Genomic DNA, 16,961 nt, shown 5'->3' on the forward strand with positions numbered 1-16,961 from the left:
AAAAGAAACACTACCTGTTTATAAATTCAAGTCTCTTCTCAAAGATCACTTACTCACCCACAACCAAATAAATACTGAATAACTGAACCTTATAAATTGTATATCCTAAATGTTACTCACAATTATATCACACAAATGTTAAACCTAGGACCCAATCTAACTTTATTATATTTTTTAAATACACTACCTAACAGAATACTCCATTCGACTGAATGTACAGCAATGCAAGCAACCATATGACCTGTCTTTGTAATACTCATTTGTATTTTATAGTTATCTGTTTACAATAATGTATTATCACTGATTTCATCATTGCTTAGTTAATCTTAAGTTAATTTTAAGCCAGCCCGTAATGCTATGCATATAAGTGGCTTTGGCATGCTGCTCTTGCCTGTATTTTTTGTACCTCTGTAAGTATGCTTAAATTACTAAATAAAATAAATAGTCAAGGATCCCAGTGAAAATAGTCTCTTCGACCTTTTTTGGGGGTTATCCTGGGTAATTTACACGTAATTTACTATGTACGATAATTTTTTTTATGTGTACCAGTACCTAAATAAACATACATTAGTCTGCTGCTTCGGTCTGCTCTCAGCATTTGTATTTTGCATTTTTTTAATTGGCAAATTTAGATGTATGTTACAAGCACTGGTCACTCTGGTCTATTTGACATTGTTTATGTTAAAATAATGGTTTGTTGCACCTGAAACAGGAGAAAAACATTTTATTAGCCTTCAAGCTAGTGATGCTAGTGATAGAGCTCGTGATCCAAGAAAGTGGCGCAACTCTCCCCTGCCTTGGATTAAACCTGACTTCGTCATTCTGTCCCCTCAAAGAAGGTTTCTTGATGCTAGTGAGGGGCTCTTGATCTAGGGAACTGGATCTGTGCTCCAGTTCCCTGAATTAAGCCTGAATACCTTCCATACCCCCCACAGGCGCTGTATAATCCTACGGGTTTAGCGCTCCCCTTGATTGGAATAATTTGTCATTCTAGAAGATGCCGGTGAAGGGGAGGAGCTGAGATAAGATAAATAAATCTTGATCCAAAGAATGGCATTACCCTCTCTTCGATTGAATTTAATTCCTGTTCCCCAGGCACTAATAACCCCTGCGAGTTTAGTGCTTCCCCTTAATTAAAGTAAATGTAGGTGCTGTGTGACACACTACAGGTTTAGCACTTCCTGATGATTGGATTTCACTGTTGATGTGGTTAATTTGTTATGCACCCCATAGCCACCCTGTGAATGGTAAGCATAGGCCTATTAAAAGGGTTAAGAGAAGTATGTCTGGTTATATATTTACAATTTATATTTCATCTGGTAAGGTATGTTTCAGTTTTAATGTGAGAAGGATCCAGCCATCACCAGTCCCTGTAATGATGGATTCAATGGAAATCGAGGACCCCAATAAAAATAAGTTACTTTGACTTTTTGGGGAGTTATGCTAGGTAATTTACACCATGTATGATAATTATACTTATGTGTACCTGTATCTAAATAAACTTATTTATCCAGTTTTAGTGCTTAACATAAAGTACAGCTGTATGATCCTTGTGGCTTTAGCGGCTTAGCACCTGAAGTCAGTACCTGACCAACCGGGCTGTGATTCATACTTTGGTTTATGTGCGGCCAGCATTAACAGCCTGGTTGATCAGGCTCTGATCCACCATGAGGCCTGGTCATGGACTGGGCCTTGGGGGCATTGACCCTCGGTACACCTTCCAGGTATACCCCAGGTAATACATAAAGTATAAAACATCATTATATGGAATTTGTAAGTACAGTACGTTTGAGTGAGATAAGGGGCTGTTCTGGTACATATAAGTGTAATTAAGGTCTGCTCTCTGTTTGATCCACCCTTATTTTTGTCAAAATAAAAGTACCGTGCAGTATAGATAGCAATGTATGTAAGTTTTCGTTTAAAATTGAGATTCATAATTTTTTAAGATTTTCTTACCTGTGTCTTGTCTATTTTTGCATCATGTTTAGTTTCATGTGATGATTCACGAAGTTGTTACTTTTAAAATTGTATTTTGTACTATAACAAATAATTTTGAATATTTGAATTGTTTCAGATACACGAAACAAGGTAACTTAAAATATGAAACAGAATGCGCACCCAACAATGGTTATTACTTCATGCCATTATACGACAAGGGTCACTATATATTAAAGGTAAGGGCTTATTTATTTTATAGCTGTGTAAATTGTTTTTTGTTATAGGTGAGGGGGCTCTTGATCCAAGGAATCAGACTTAATCCTTTCCTTCCTTAGATCAAACTTGATTGCTTCCCATTTCCCAGGCGATGCTCTCCCCAAAATATGGTATAATAGTAATAGTGTGTATATTGTTTTGCTTTAAGACAGAAAATGTATGAAATACCTTCTCATTTTGTAAAATTTGTCCAATTTATATCAGATGCCATTATTGAGTGCTGTATGACCCTTGTAGGTTTAGCACTTCATTTTTTATTATAATAAAAATAATGCCATTATTGAGCACTTAAAATAACACTTAAAATTAGATACTTTAAAAAATTGTGCCTCCATATAGAAATACACTGCAATAAAGTTGTTCTAGTTTTTGCATTACCTAACAGGTCTCCCCTCCACCTGGCTGGAGTTTTGAACCCAAAGAAGTGTCTTTGATTATTAATGGAGAAACTGACCCTTGCAGCCTGGGACAAGACATAAATTTTCACTTTAAAGGTTTTGCAGTCATTGGCAAGGTTAGTATGATATAACTGTTTAAGTTGTGGCATTGGTAGAATTTGATATTAAGTAGCATAGTGCTAAATATGTAACTAATAGCTCAGGACATATTAGATTTTGACATTGTGGGGAAGGTCTGGGAACTTGACTCACTACATTACCATCATATTCTAATTGTTGGTATCCACTTTATTTTACACTTTTCTATATGCAGTATAGCACAGTATTGTAATTATATGCCAGGTTAAAATTGCATAAAATAATAATGTACCTTACTTTTGGGTGCAGTATGTATTTTTTTTTTTTAAGTGAATCTTTGTGTACACATTGATAAAAAGAATTTACTCATGAATTGGTTATTTTGAGTGAGAGAAGGGTAGAGCATATTACCTATATGTACTTCCATATTTGTGGTGGTCATCACAGAATTGTTCTGTCAATGTATACCAATAGAAATTGGTATACATACAAATGAATGATCATGTGTAGGTCTTTATTCACTTTATTTCTTCTTTAAAGCTCCTTGGGCAGCTTTAAAAATAGACAGTGCATATCCTGGAATGATTAGTATCAAAACTATAGGATTTGCCTTGCATGGGAAATTAGGCTTACTTCAGTGCTCTATTCTCTTGATGCTAAACATATAAACATTAATAAACATTACTGAAAGCAGTGAAGAGTTTTTACGAGGATAGTGAGGCTCAAGTTAGAGTATGTAGGAAAGAGGGAAATTTTTTCCCAGTAAAAGTAGGCCTTAGACAAGGATGTGTGATGTCACCGTGGTTGTTTAATATATTTATAGATGGGGTTGTAAGAGAAGTAAACGCGAGGGTCTTGGCAAGAGGCGTGGAGTTAAAAGATAAAGAATCACACACAAAGTGGGAGTTGTCACAGCTGCTCTTTGCTGATGACACTGTGCTCTTGGGAGATTCTGAAGAGAAGTTGCAGAGATTGGTGGATGAATTTGGTAGGGTGTGCAAAAGAAGAAAATTAAAGGTGAATACAGGAAAGAGTAAGGTTATGAGGATAACAAAAAGATTAGGTGATGAAAGATTGGATATCAGATTGGAGGGAGAGAGTATGGAGGAGGTGAACGTATTCAGATATTTGGGAGTGGACGTGTCGGCGGATGGGTCTATGAAAGATGAGGTGAATCATAGAATTGATGAGGGAAAAAGAGTGAGTGGTGCACTTAGGAGTCTGTGGAGACAAAGAACTTTGTCCTTGGAGGCAAAGAGGGGAATGTATGAGAGTATAGTTTTACCAACGCTCTTATATGGGTGTGAAGCGTGGGTGATGAATGTTGCAGCGAGGAGAAGGCTGGAGGCAGTGGAGATGTCATGTCTGAGGGCAATGTGTGGTGTGAATATAATGCAGAGAATTCGTAGTTTGGAAGTTAGGAGGAGGTGCGGGATTACCAAAACTGTTGTCCAGAGGGCTGAGGAAGGGTTGTTGAGGTGGTTCGGACATGTAGAGAGAATGGAGCGAAACAGAATGACTTCAAGAGTGTATCAGTCTGTAGTGGAAGGAAGGCGGGGTAGGGGTCGGCCTAGGAAAGGTTGGAGGGAGGGGGTAAAGGAGGTTTTGTGTGCGAGGGGCTTGGACTTCCAGCAGGCATGCGTGAGCGTGTTGGATAGGAGTGAATGGAGACAAATGGTTTTTAATACTTGACGTGCTGTTGGAGTGTGAGCAAAGTAACATTTATGAAGGGATTCAGGGAAACCGGCATGCCGGACTTGAGTCCTGGAGATGGGAAGTACAGTGCCTGCACTCTGAAAGAGGGGTGTTAATGTTGCAGTTTAAAAACTGTAGTGTAAAGCACCCTTCTGGCAAGACAGTGATGGAGTGAATGATGGTGAAAGTTTTTCTTTTTCAGGCCACCCTGCCTTGGTGGGAATCAGCCAGTGTGATAATAAATAAAAAAATAAATAAATAATCTTTTGTTTACACTCTCAGGTAGTAAGTGTTGGAAACAATGCTGGTCCAAAAGGAGTAACAGTATCACTGTACAGAGGAAAGGAAGTTATTCAAACCACCCAGACCACCACTGATGGTACATATGTGTTTACACCATTATCATCAGGAAAGTACACAGTGGTGGCTTCACATCCCTCATGGAGCTTCATTAATGACAAGGTACAATGTGCTTATTTATATCATGGCCTTTGAAATTAAATACATATTTTTTCAAGTTATAGGTAGTAGGTTGGTAGACAGCAACTGCCCACGGAGGTACTACCATCCTGCCAAGTGAGTGTAAAATGGAAACCTTTAATTGTTTTACATGATGGTAGGATTGCTGGTGTCTTTTTTCTGTCTCGTAAACATGCAAGATTTCAGGTACATCTTGCTACTTCTTCTTACACTTAGGTCACACTACACATACATGTATACAAGCATATATATACACACCCCTCTGGGTTTTCTTCTATTTTCTTTCTAGTGCTTGTTCTTGTTTATTTCCTCTTATCTCCATGGGGAAGTGGAACAGAATTCTTCCTCCGTAAGCCATGTGTGTTGTAAGAGGCGACTAAAATGCCGGGAGCAAGGGGCTAGTAACCCCTTCTCCTGTACAAATTACTAAATTTAAAAAGAAAAACTTTAGTTTTTCTTTTTGGGCCACCCTGCCTTGGTGGAATACGGCCGGTTTGTTGAAAAAAAATTCAAGTTAAATCGCTTAATAAATTTACACGTTTTGCTTTTGTTCCTGATTATTTGTACCAACATTCATCTTGTCTGTCTCAATTTGGGTTTATGGTTTTGACAAAACAGTTTTCATGGCTCTGAAAAGTTTTGTTTTTTATAGGTGATGGTAGAAGTTGCAGATGAAAATGGAGATGCTGGTTCCTCCATAGTTGTTGGGGGTTATATTGTGTCTGGAAGTGTTACAACTGAAGGCCAGGCAACACCAGGTGTCAGCTTTGTTCTACACTCTAAAGATGCCATTACAGCTCAACCAGGTAACATAGAGGAGTTTTAAAATGACCTTTCCTGTTCAGTTCCCTCCATCCTCCCCTGGTTACTGGAATGACTTTGTGACCATTTTTATTTTTGTGTGCTTTTCAAAGGAAGTGCTATGTTACTGATGAAGGGCTCTTAATCAAAGAAATTAGATCAAATTTCATTACCCTCCACTTTCCCATTTTCCAGGTGCTATGTTACCCTTATGTGTTTGGCATTTCTCCACGACTAACATGGATTTTTTGTACAGATTTGTCATTCTTCCTCAGTGGGAGACAGTCTGTGTGTTAAAAAAATATGCCTTGTTGTTTTGCTACTTCCCATATATTAAGACATTTTAATATAGTTTTTACTTATAAAGTTTCTCACATTACAGTCAGTCATCAAGGTGTCCTTGCTGTCTGTTCTTTCTCTTGCTCTCTTTCAAATAACTGACCTGTCATGTACAGAGATAGTACAAAGTGATATAGAAAAAATCTAAAATGCACATTGAAAAGGCACTTAACGCACACTTGTATGACCCTCATAGCACAAAAGACAGTTACTGAAAGAATAATGGTTAATATGTTTATGTACTTCTTCGGGTCGCCCTGTTTTGGTAGAAAATGACTGATATATTAAGAATATTTTTTATACTTCTAATATTGTTATCAGTGAGGAAGTGGAATAAGAAGTTTTGCTTCGTAAGCCATTCATATTGTAAAACTCTAACTAAAATGCCAGGAGCAATGGGCTAATAACCCCTTTTCCCATACAGCTTACTAAAAATAAAAAGAAGGAAACTTTTAAGTTGGGAGGTTTGATAAACCAGTTAGCTGGACTTGAATCCTGGAGGTGGAAAGTACAGTGCCTGTACTTTAGAAGAGGGGTTTGGGATATTGGCTGTTTGGAGTAACATCTAAACTGTCATGTCTGGGCACCTCCTCAAAGACAGTGATTTTGTGTGAGTGATGATGAAAGTGTTTTTCTTTTTTGGGTCACCCTGCTTTGGTGGGAGACAGTCATCACAGTGAAAAAAAGAAATTATCAATCATGATTTTTCTTTGTGTTTACAGAGTGTAGCCCAGGAATTCCTGAAGGCTACTCAAATACAGTTGGAATACCAGCTGTATGCCATGTAATATCAGGCACTGGTGGTGTCTTTTCCTTTGGCTCTGTGCCACCTGGCACATATATTTTGATTCCCTACTTCCACTCACCTACAACCAAATATGAGGTGACACCAAGTCAACTGGAGGTAACCGTTGAACACGATGACTTGATTCTTCAACAAACATTTAAGGTAAGCACAATAAAATGTCACATTAATTGCATTTGTCCTTTTACCTAACATCCTAACATATTGTCGGTAATTCTACCAACATTAATACACACCTCTATTTTAGCAGTGGTATTTTAATATGAATTGAAATTCTACTGTAGTCTAAATGCTAATATTTTCTGACTACCTAATAATGAGAAAATTAATGCAGACAGATTAACATCTTTAAATTGGAAAGCTGGTACATGTACTAAATCTTATAAAGTAAATCAGGGACTTTTTTTTTTTTCTTTTTTTTAACACGAGCTGTCTCCCACTGTAGTAGGGTGACCTGAAGAAGCAAAACTTTACCCATCATTCATTCAATCACTGTCTTACCAGAAGCATGCAAACATCGCAGCTCGGATGACCCACTGAACTGTAAAATCCTAATCCTCCTTCAGAGTTTAGGAACCATACTACCCAGGAATCAAGTCCTGCTAACCAGTTTCTTTGAATAGCTTCATAAAGGTTACCTTGGTCACACTCAGAACCACAGGCAGTAGGAAGGTAACAGTATGAAAATATGTATTCACAGGTTTATAATATGTGCTCTTCAAACTAGACAAAGACAAGTTTTCTTGTTTCTTTTATGACCACTTTCATTTATTTTTTGTATGTGATCATTTAGTTCCTGCCTAGTATGCCTATATTTTCTGGGATAACAGTAAGTAAATTGTATCTTTTCTGATTTTGTATTGTGTAGTGATTTTGATTAAATTTTGTATTTTACCAAATTCATTTAATTTTTTTGTGTGTATGTATAAGATTATTTGGTGCATGTGTGGCAAGCTCATAGATTTTTGGTGAACATTAGTCAAGAAATATGGAATTTGCAGAGTTTCAGAATTAATTACTATCTTTTTCATGTTATATTGCATGTGCTTAATGTACCATAAATCAGGAATGTATTTATTGCATACATTGAGAGAGACCTGTAGTTAAAAATACCAAACTGAAAAGGGAAGCAGAAATACAGTCCAGATATTTTTTTACTTGCTTTATACTTTACCACTATTCATTGTGTTAATCCACAATTTGGATAGTGAACATTAGGCTGCATTTCAGTCTATCCTGGAACATTGCATGTGACGATAGTTCAGAATGGATCAAAATGATTTCTAAATTTCCTTTTCAAATTGTGACTTTTCTTCCTACTAAGTAGCTAGTTTGTTGTGCTCTTACCTGATGGAGGATGGAATCTCCACTACTTGTGCCAAATGGCCCACACACTTTAGCATTTCACATAAATACAGTAATCCACCATTATGTACAGGTTGGAGGTTTCAGCATGAATGGTCGAATAACCAAGAGTGAAGGTGGAGAGGCTGTGGCAGGAGCTAAGGTTGTGCTTGATAAAACATTCACATCAACTACTGATGCCGATGGATTTTATGCCTTTGAAAATATTCAGTCAGGAAAGCACAAGATCAAAGTGATTGCAGGTTAGTTCAAGTAGTAATACGTACGTAATAGTAGTAACATGCTTAAAACGTAGAGCGATCAGGAAAGATTGCCTGGTAAAATAAGTGAAATAGTGGAAGATAATGTATAACAACTTCATTTTATCGATTTCAGGATAGATCCTTAAAGGAAAGGCTTAATATGTATGTATTGTTGTGAAAGGACCAGAGATGCAAGTTCAGAATCATCAAAATCTAAACATTATATATCCCAAATAGTACAGGTTAATTAAAAAAACAATTTGAATAAAAATATTAATAGATTACATGCAGTAAAGACTCATCAACTGCTGTGAATACATTCAAGGACAAGCTCATGAATTGTGAATTCACAGTTACCAAACTTGTATTATGCACAACAGTATTTACATAAGAATACAGGGAAGGAGTTCTGGATCCAAGGCTTTTCCTTACAAAGTACTACATTACAAAGTTAGTGATAATCTAGAAAGAAGTGCAGCACCAGTGTAGCAATAAATGCCCAGTGATGTGTAAGGAAACTGAATGAAAAGTGAAGTGATTGATTGAGCTGACTGTACTCGCTTATATGTGGTTGCAGAGGTTGAATCACAGCTAATATATGATTAACTTTAGTGCAATCCACTCTACTGTATAAAGTAACAAGGAGTTTATTAGGAAGCCCTCAATTTCATGGATTAATAGGGAAGGAGCAGGTGACTGATAATAGCATTTGTGGTGGATGGAGGCGAGATTGTTTTGCCATGATTGTATCAACAATGGACAGTTCTGTAACAGACAGACTGTTGTTTCAGAATCATTTGACCCAGTGGATTTCCAAGTACATTAAATGGAGACTTTATTTTATTAGAATTTAAAAATTGTTAGAAATCAATATTAGCCACTTTGTAATTCTTTTCCACTCTGTTACTATCATAGTTCCTTTGTATAAAGGCAAAGGGGACAAAAGAGAGTGCAAAAATTATAGGGGGATAAGTCTGTTGAGTATACCTGGTAAAGTGTATGGTAGAGTTATTATTGAAAGAATTAAGAGTAAGACAGAGAATAGGATAGCAGATGAACAAGGAGGCTTTAGGAAAGGTAGGGGGTGTGTGGACCAGGTGTTTACAGTGAAACACATAAGTTAACAGTATTTAGATAAGGCTAAAGAGGTCTTTGTGGCATTTATGGATTTGAAAAAGGCATATGACAGGGTGGATAGGGGGGCAATGTGGCAGATGTTGCAGGTGTATGGTGTAGGAGGTAGGTTACTGAAAGCAGTGAAGAGTTTTTATGAGGATAGTGAGGCTCAAGTTAGAGTATGTAGGAAAGAGGGAAATTATTTCCCAGTAAAAGTAGGCCTTAGACAAGGATGTGTGATGTCACCGTGGTTGTTTAATATATTTATAGATGGGGTAGTAGGTTGGTAGACAGCAACCACCCAGGGAAGTACTACCGTCCTGCCAGATGACTGTGAAACAAAAACCTGTAACTGTTTTGCATGATGGTAGGATTGCTGGTTTCTTTTTCTGTCTCATAAACACGCTAAGATAACAGGGATATCTTGCTACTCCTACTTACACTTTGGTCACACTTCACAGACACGCACATGCATATATATATATACATACATCTAGGTTTTTCTCCTTTTTCTAAATAGCTCTTGTTCTTTTTTATTTCTTCTATTGTCCATGGGGAAGTGGAAAAGAATCTTTCCTCCGTAAGCCATGCGTGTCGTATGAGGCGACTAAAATGCCGGGAGCAATGGGCTAGTAACCCCTTCTCCTGTATACAATTACTAAAAAAGAGAAGAAGAAAAACTTTATAAAACTGGGTTGCTTAAATGTGCGTGGATGTAGTGCGGATGACAAGAAACAGATGATTGCTGATGTTATGAATGAAAAGAAGTTGGATGTCCTGGCCCTAAGCGAAACAAAGCTGAAGGGGGTAGGAGAGTTTCAGTGGGGGGAAATAAATGGGATTAAATCTGGAGTATCTGAGAGAGTTAGAGCAAAGGAAGGGGTAGCAGTAATGTTAAATGATCAGTTATGGAAGGAGAAAAGAGAATATGAATGTGTAAATTCAAGAATTATGTGGATTAAAGTAAAGGTTGGATGCGAGAAGTGGGTCATAATAAGCGTGTATGCACCTGGAGAAGAGAGGAATGCAGAGGAGAGAGAGAGATTTTGGGAGATGTTAAGTGAATGTATAGGAGCCTTTGAACCAAGTGAGAGAGTAATTGTGGTAGGGGACTTGAATGCTAAAGTAGGAGAAACTTTTAGAGAGGGTGTGGTAGGTAAGTTTGGGGTGCCAGGTGTAAATGATAATGGGAGCCCTTTGATTGAACTTTGTATAGAAAGGGGTTAGTTATAGGTAATACATATTTTAAGAAAAAGAGGATAAATAAGTATACACGATATGATGTAGGGCGAAATGACAGTAGTTTGTTGGATTATGTATTGGTAGATAAAAGACTGTTGAGTAGACTTCAGGATGTACATGTTTATAGAGGGGCCACAGATATATCAGATCACTTTCTAGTTGTAGCTACACTGAGAGTAAAAGGTAGATGGGATACAAGGAGAATAGAAGCATCAGGGAAGAGAGAGGTGAAGGTTTATAAATTAAAAGAGGAGGCAGTTAGGGTAAGATATAAACAGCTATTGGAGGATAGATGGGCTAATGAGAGCATAGGCAATGGGGTCGAAGAGGTATGGGGTAGGTTTAAAAATGTAGTGTTAGAGTGTTCAGCAGAAGTTTGTGGTTACAGGAAAGTGGGTGCAGGAGGGAAGAGGAGCGATTGGTGGAATGATGATGTAAAGAGAGTAGTAAGGGAGAAAAAGTTAGCATATGAGAAGTTTTTACAAAGTAGAAGTGATGCAAGGAGGGAAGAGTATATGGAGAAAAAGAGAGAAGTTAAGAGAGTGGTGAAGCAATGTAAAAAGAGAGCAAATGAGAGAGTGGGTGAGATGTTATCAACAAATTTTGTTGAAAATAAGAAAAAGTTTTGGAGTGAGATTAACAAGTTAAGAAAGCCTAGAGAACAAATTGATTTGTCAGTTAAAAATAGGAGAGGAGAGTTATTAAATGGAGAGTTAGAGGTATTGGGAAGATGGAAGGAATATTTTGAGGAATTGTTAAATGTTGATGAAGATAGGGAAGCTGTGATTTCGTGTATAGGGCAAGGAGGAATAACATCTTGTAGGAGTGAGGAAGAGCCAGTTGTGAGTGTGGGGGAAGTTCGTGAGGCAGTAGGTAAAATGAAAGGGGGTAAGGCAGCCGGGATTGATGGGATAAAGATAGAAATGTTAAAAGCAGGTGGGGATATAGTTTTGGAGTGGTTGGTGCAATTATTTAATAAATGTATGGAAGAAGGTAAGGTACCTAGGGATTGGCAGAGAGCATGCATAGTTCCTTTGTATAAAGGCAAAGGGGATAAAAGAGAGTGCAAAAATTATAGGGGGATAAGTCTGTTGAGTGTACCTGGTAAAGTGTATGGTAGAGTTATAATTGAAAGAATTAAGAGTAAGACGGAGAATAGGATAGCAGATGAACAAGGAGGCTTTAGGAAAGGTAGGGGGTGTGTGGACCAGGTGTTTACAGTGAAACATATAAGTGAACAGTATTTAGATAAGGCTAAAGAGGTCTTTGTGGCATTTATGGATTTGGAAAAGGCGTATGACAGGGTGGATAGGGGGGCAATGTGGCAGATGTTGCAAGTGTATGGTGTAGGAGGTAGGTTACTGAAAGCAGTGAAGAGTTTTTACGAGGATAGTGAGGCTCAAGTTAGAGTATGTAGGAAAGAGGGAAATTTTTTCCCAGTAAAAGTAGGCCTTAGACAAGGATGTGTGATGTCACCGTGGTTGTTTAATATATTTATAGATGGGGTTGTAAGAGAAGTAAATGCGAGGGTCTTGGCAAGAGGCGTGGAGTTAAAAGATAAAGAATCACACACAAAGTGGGAGTTGTCACAGCTGCTCTTTGCTGATGACACTGTGCTCTTGGGAGATTCTGAAGAGAAGTTGCAGAGATTGGTGGATGAATTTGGTAGGGTGTGCAAAAGAAGAAAATTAAAGGTGAATACAGGAAAGAGTAAGGTTATGAGGATAACAAAAAGATTAGGTGATGAAAGATTGAATATCAGATTGGAGGGAGAGAGTATGGAGGAGGTGAACGTATTCAGATATTTGGGAGTGGACGTGTCAGCAGATGGGTCTATGAAAGATGAGGTGAATCATAGAATTGATGAGGGAAAAAGAGTGAGTGGTGCACTTAGGAGTCTGTGGAGACAAAGAACTTTGTCCTTGGAGGCAAAGAGGGGAATGTATGAGAGTATAGTTTTACCAACGCTCTTATATGGGTGTGAAGCGTGGGTGATGAATGTTGCAGCGAGGAGAAGGCTGGAGGCAGTGGAGATGTCGTGTCTGAGGGCAATGTGTGGTGTGAATATAATGCAGAGAATTCGTAGTTTGGAAGTTAGGAGGAGGTGCGGGATTACCAAAACTGTTGTCCAGAGGGCTGAGGAAGGGTTGTTGAGGTGGTTCGGACATGTAGAGAGAATGGAGCGAAACAGAATGACTTCAAGAGTGTATCAGTCTGTAGTGGAAGGAAGGCGGGGTAGGGGTCGGCCTAGGAAGGGTTGGAGGGAGGGGGTAAAGGAGGTTTTGTGTGCGAGGGGCTTGGACTTCCAGCAGGCATGCGTGAGCGTGTTTGATAGGAATGAATGGAGACAAATGGCTTTTAATACTTGACGTGCTGTTGGAGTGTGAGCAAAGTAACATTTATGAAGGGATTCAGGGAAACCGGCAGGCCGGACTTGAGTCCTGGAGATGGGAAGTACAGTGCCTGCACTCTGAAGGAGGGGTGTTAATGTTGCAGTTTAAAAACTGTAGTGTAAAGCACCCTTCTGGCAAGACAGTGATGGAGTGAATGATGGTGAAAGTTTTTCTTTTTCGGGCCACCCTGCCTTGGTGGGACTCGGCCGGTGTGATAATAAAAAAAAAAATATAATAAAAGTCTGTTGAGTATACCTGGTAAAGTGTATGGTAGAGTTATTATTGAAAGAATTAAGAGTAAGACAGAGAATAGGATAGCAGATGAACAAGGAGGCTTTAGGAAAGGTTGTGTCAGGGTTTACAGTGAAACACATAAGTTAACAGTATTTAGATAAGGCTAAAGAGGTCTTTGTGGCATTTATGGATTTGAAAAAGGCATATGACAGGGTGGATAGGGGGGCAATGTGGCAGATGTTGCAGGTGTATGGTGTAGGAGGTAGGTTACTGAAAGCAGTGAAGAGTTTTTATGAGGATAGTGAGGCTCAAGTTAGAGTATGTAGGAAAGAGGGAAATTATTTCCCAGTAAAAGTAGGCCTTAGACAAGGATGTGTGATGTGACCGTGGTTGTTTAATATATTTAAAGATGGGGTTGTAAGAGAAGTAAATGCGAGGGTCTTGGAAAGAGGCGTGGAGTTAAAAGATAAAGAATCACACATAAAGTGGGAGTTGTCACAGTTGCTCTTTGCTGATGACACTGTGCTCTTGGAAGATTCTGAAGAGAAGTTGCAGAGATTGGTGGATGAATTTGGTAGGGTGTGCAAAAGAAGAAAATTAAAAGTGAATACAGGAAAGAGTAAGGTTATGAGGATAACAAAAAGATTAGGTGATGAAAGATTGGATATCAGATTGGAGGGAGAGAGTATGGAGGAGGTGAATGTATTCAGATATTTGGGAGTGGACGTGTCAGCGGATGGGTCTATGAAAGATGAGGTGAATCATAGAATTGATGAGGGGAAAAGGGTGAGTGGTGCACTTAGGAGTCTTTGGAGACAAAGAACTTTGTCCTTGGAGGCAAAGAGGGGAATGTATGAGAGTATAGTTTTACCAACGCTCTTATATGGGTGTGAAGCATGGGTGATGAATGTTGCAGCGAGGAGAAGGCTGGAGGCAGTGGAGATGTCATGTCTGAGAGCAATGTGTGGTGTGAATATAATGCAGAGAATTCGTAGTTTGGAAGTTAGGAGGAGGTGCGGGATTACCAAAACTGTTGTCCAGAGGGCTGAGGAAGGGTTGTTGAGGTGGTTCGGACATGTGGAGAGAATGGAGCGAAACAGAATGACTTCAAGAGTGTATCAGTCTGTAGTGGAAGGAAGGCGGGGTAGGGGTCGGCCTAGGAAAGGTTGGAGGGAGAGGGTAAAAGAGGTTTTGTGTTCGAGGGGCTTGGACTTCCAGCAGGCATGCGTGAGCGTGTTTGATAGGAGTGAATGGAGACAAATGGTTTTTAATAATTGACGTGCTGTTGGAGTGTGAGCAAAGTAACATTTATGAAGGGGTTCAGGGAAACCGGCAGGCCGGACTTGAGTCCTGGAGATGGGAAGTACAGTGCCTGCACTCTGAAGGAGGGGTGTTAATGTTGCAGTTTAAAAACTGTAGTGTAAAGCACCCTTCTGGCAAGACAGGGATGGGGTGAATGATGGTGAAAGTTTTTCTTTTTTGGGCCACCCTGCCTTGGTGGGAATCAGCCAGTGTGATAATAAAATAATAAAAAATACTATCATAACATTTGTAATGGCTTGATTTTAATTTAACCACATTATTTTACTCTCGCAGACAAGTATGAATTTGAAGAAGCAGTAGTGAATATCAACCCACAGCACCCAGTTGTGGAAGATATATTCCCAGCACGTTATGAAGTTTGCTTCTCTGTGACAGTAGAGAAAACAGCCTCTCACATAGGACCATGGTGAGTTACTTTTAAATACCCATGCATTATTAGCATCATAAATACTCTAGGTTTATTATACTGATGCCTTTGGAATACTTACCATGGTGCTGTAGTTCCAGTTAATGATTTAAAACTGGAATTTATTTTTGCTTATTGTGAGTATCTGAAATAGGCATGATTAGTTTGTATAATAAATTTTACCAGCCATATATATTGATAAAAGTCAAATGGTATGCAAGGCTGCATGTGCTTGTTCCACTCATTAGTGACATACCTAAATGTTTTGTTTTCAATGCCTTTGACAGGTAACAGTACATCAGAAAATTAATGTAAAGCACAAGAGGATTATTTAGCATGTTTAATATCCTCAGATAATTATCTTGGTAATAATAGCGGTATCAAGATCAATAACTGGATTACTATATTACTATCATTCTGCTTAAATTATGCTTATAAAGTTCCTGTATTTCTGTTTATTATTGTAATATGTATATGGTAATTTACTTGTTCTGTTGTACATGCAATCTGAAATTAATTACTGTAATAGACTTAAAAGGTTAAATGTTATTTACTGGCATATTTCAGGACAATTGAAATACACAGCAATTCTGGAGTTGAAACAGAGCTACAAACTGATATGTCTGGTCATGGCTGCATTCACCTACCTGTTGGTACTTATTCTACAGCTGTTAAACTGTCTTCAGCTGCTGATAAGGCAGGCATGAGGTATGTTTTAGAAAAGCCTTAATTTTTCAATTTCAATCTGTAATACATGTAAAGAATTTTGGTGGTACATCTTGTAGGAGTGAGGAAGAGCCAGTTGTGAGTGTGGGGGAAGTTCGTGAGGCAGTAGGTAAAATGAAAGGGGGTAAGGCAGCCGGGATTGATGGGATAAAGATAGAAATGTTAAAAGCAGGTGGAGATATAGTTTTGGAATGGTTGGTGCAATTTTTTAATAAATGTATGGATGAGGGTAAGGTACCTAGGGATTGGCAGAGAGCATGCATAGTTCCTTTGTATAAAGGCAAAGGGGACAAAAGAGAGTGCAAAAATTATAGGGGGATAAGTCTGTTGAGTATACCTGGTAAAGTGTATGGTAGTTATTATTGAAAGAATTAAGAGTAAGACGGAGAATAAGATAGCAGATGAACAAGGAGGCTTTAGGAAAGGTAGGGGGTGTGTGGACCAGGTGTTTACAGTGAAACATATAAGTGAACAGTATTTAGATAAGGCTAAAGAGGTCTTTGTGGCATTTATGGATTTGGAAAAGGCGTATGACAGGGTGGATAGGGGGGCAGTGTGGCAGATGTTGCAGGTGTATGGTGTAGGAGGTAGGTTACTGAAAGCAGTGAAGAGCTTTTACGAGGATAGTGAGGCTCAAGTTAGAGTATGTAGGAAAGAGGGAAATTATTTCCCAGTAAAAGTAGGCCTTAGACAAGGATGTGTGATGTCACCGTGGTTGTTTAATATATTTATAGATGGGGTTGTAAGAGAAGTAAATGCGAGGGTCTTGGCAAGAGGCGTGGAGTTAAAAGATAAAGAATCACACAAAGTGGGAGTTGTCACAGTTGCTCTTTGCTGATGACACTGTGCTCTTGGGAGATTCTGAAGAGAAGTTGCAGAGATTGGTGGATGAATTTGGTAGGGTATGCAAAAGAAGAAAATTAAAAGTGAATACAGGAAAGAGTAAGGTTATGAGGATAACAAAAAGATTAGGTGATGAAAGATTGAATATCAGATTGGAGGGAGAGAGTATGGAGGAGGTGAATGTATTCAGATATTTGGGAGTGGACGTGTCAGCAGATGGGTCTATGAAAGATGAGGTGAATCATAGAATTGATGAGGGGA

The 16,961-nt window shown here is 38.6% G+C and overlaps 1 protein-coding gene across 1 annotated transcript in view; it reads left to right on the forward strand.

Moving 5' to 3' along the window:
• The window catches only part of LOC128702374 (BOS complex subunit NOMO3), a 32,145-nt gene that overhangs the window by 655 nt on the left and 14,529 nt on the right, over positions 1 to 16,961 (forward strand). Inside the window, exons 2-9 of the mRNA XM_070102180.1 lie at positions 2,075 to 2,174; positions 2,600 to 2,728; positions 4,668 to 4,847; positions 5,518 to 5,671; positions 6,728 to 6,954; positions 8,249 to 8,417; positions 14,999 to 15,131; positions 15,699 to 15,839. Of these exons, the coding sequence (XP_069958281.1) occupies positions 2,075 to 2,174; positions 2,600 to 2,728; positions 4,668 to 4,847; positions 5,518 to 5,671; positions 6,728 to 6,954; positions 8,249 to 8,417; positions 14,999 to 15,131; positions 15,699 to 15,839 (1,233 nt within the window). The remainder of the gene's footprint in view (positions 1 to 2,074; positions 2,175 to 2,599; positions 2,729 to 4,667; positions 4,848 to 5,517; positions 5,672 to 6,727; positions 6,955 to 8,248; positions 8,418 to 14,998; positions 15,132 to 15,698; positions 15,840 to 16,961) is intronic.

The sequence above is a fragment of the Cherax quadricarinatus genome, chromosome 80 (genome assembly GCF_038502225.1).
Source record: "Cherax quadricarinatus isolate ZL_2023a chromosome 80, ASM3850222v1, whole genome shotgun sequence".
Taxonomy (NCBI): Eukaryota; Metazoa; Arthropoda; class Malacostraca; order Decapoda; family Parastacidae; genus Cherax; species Cherax quadricarinatus.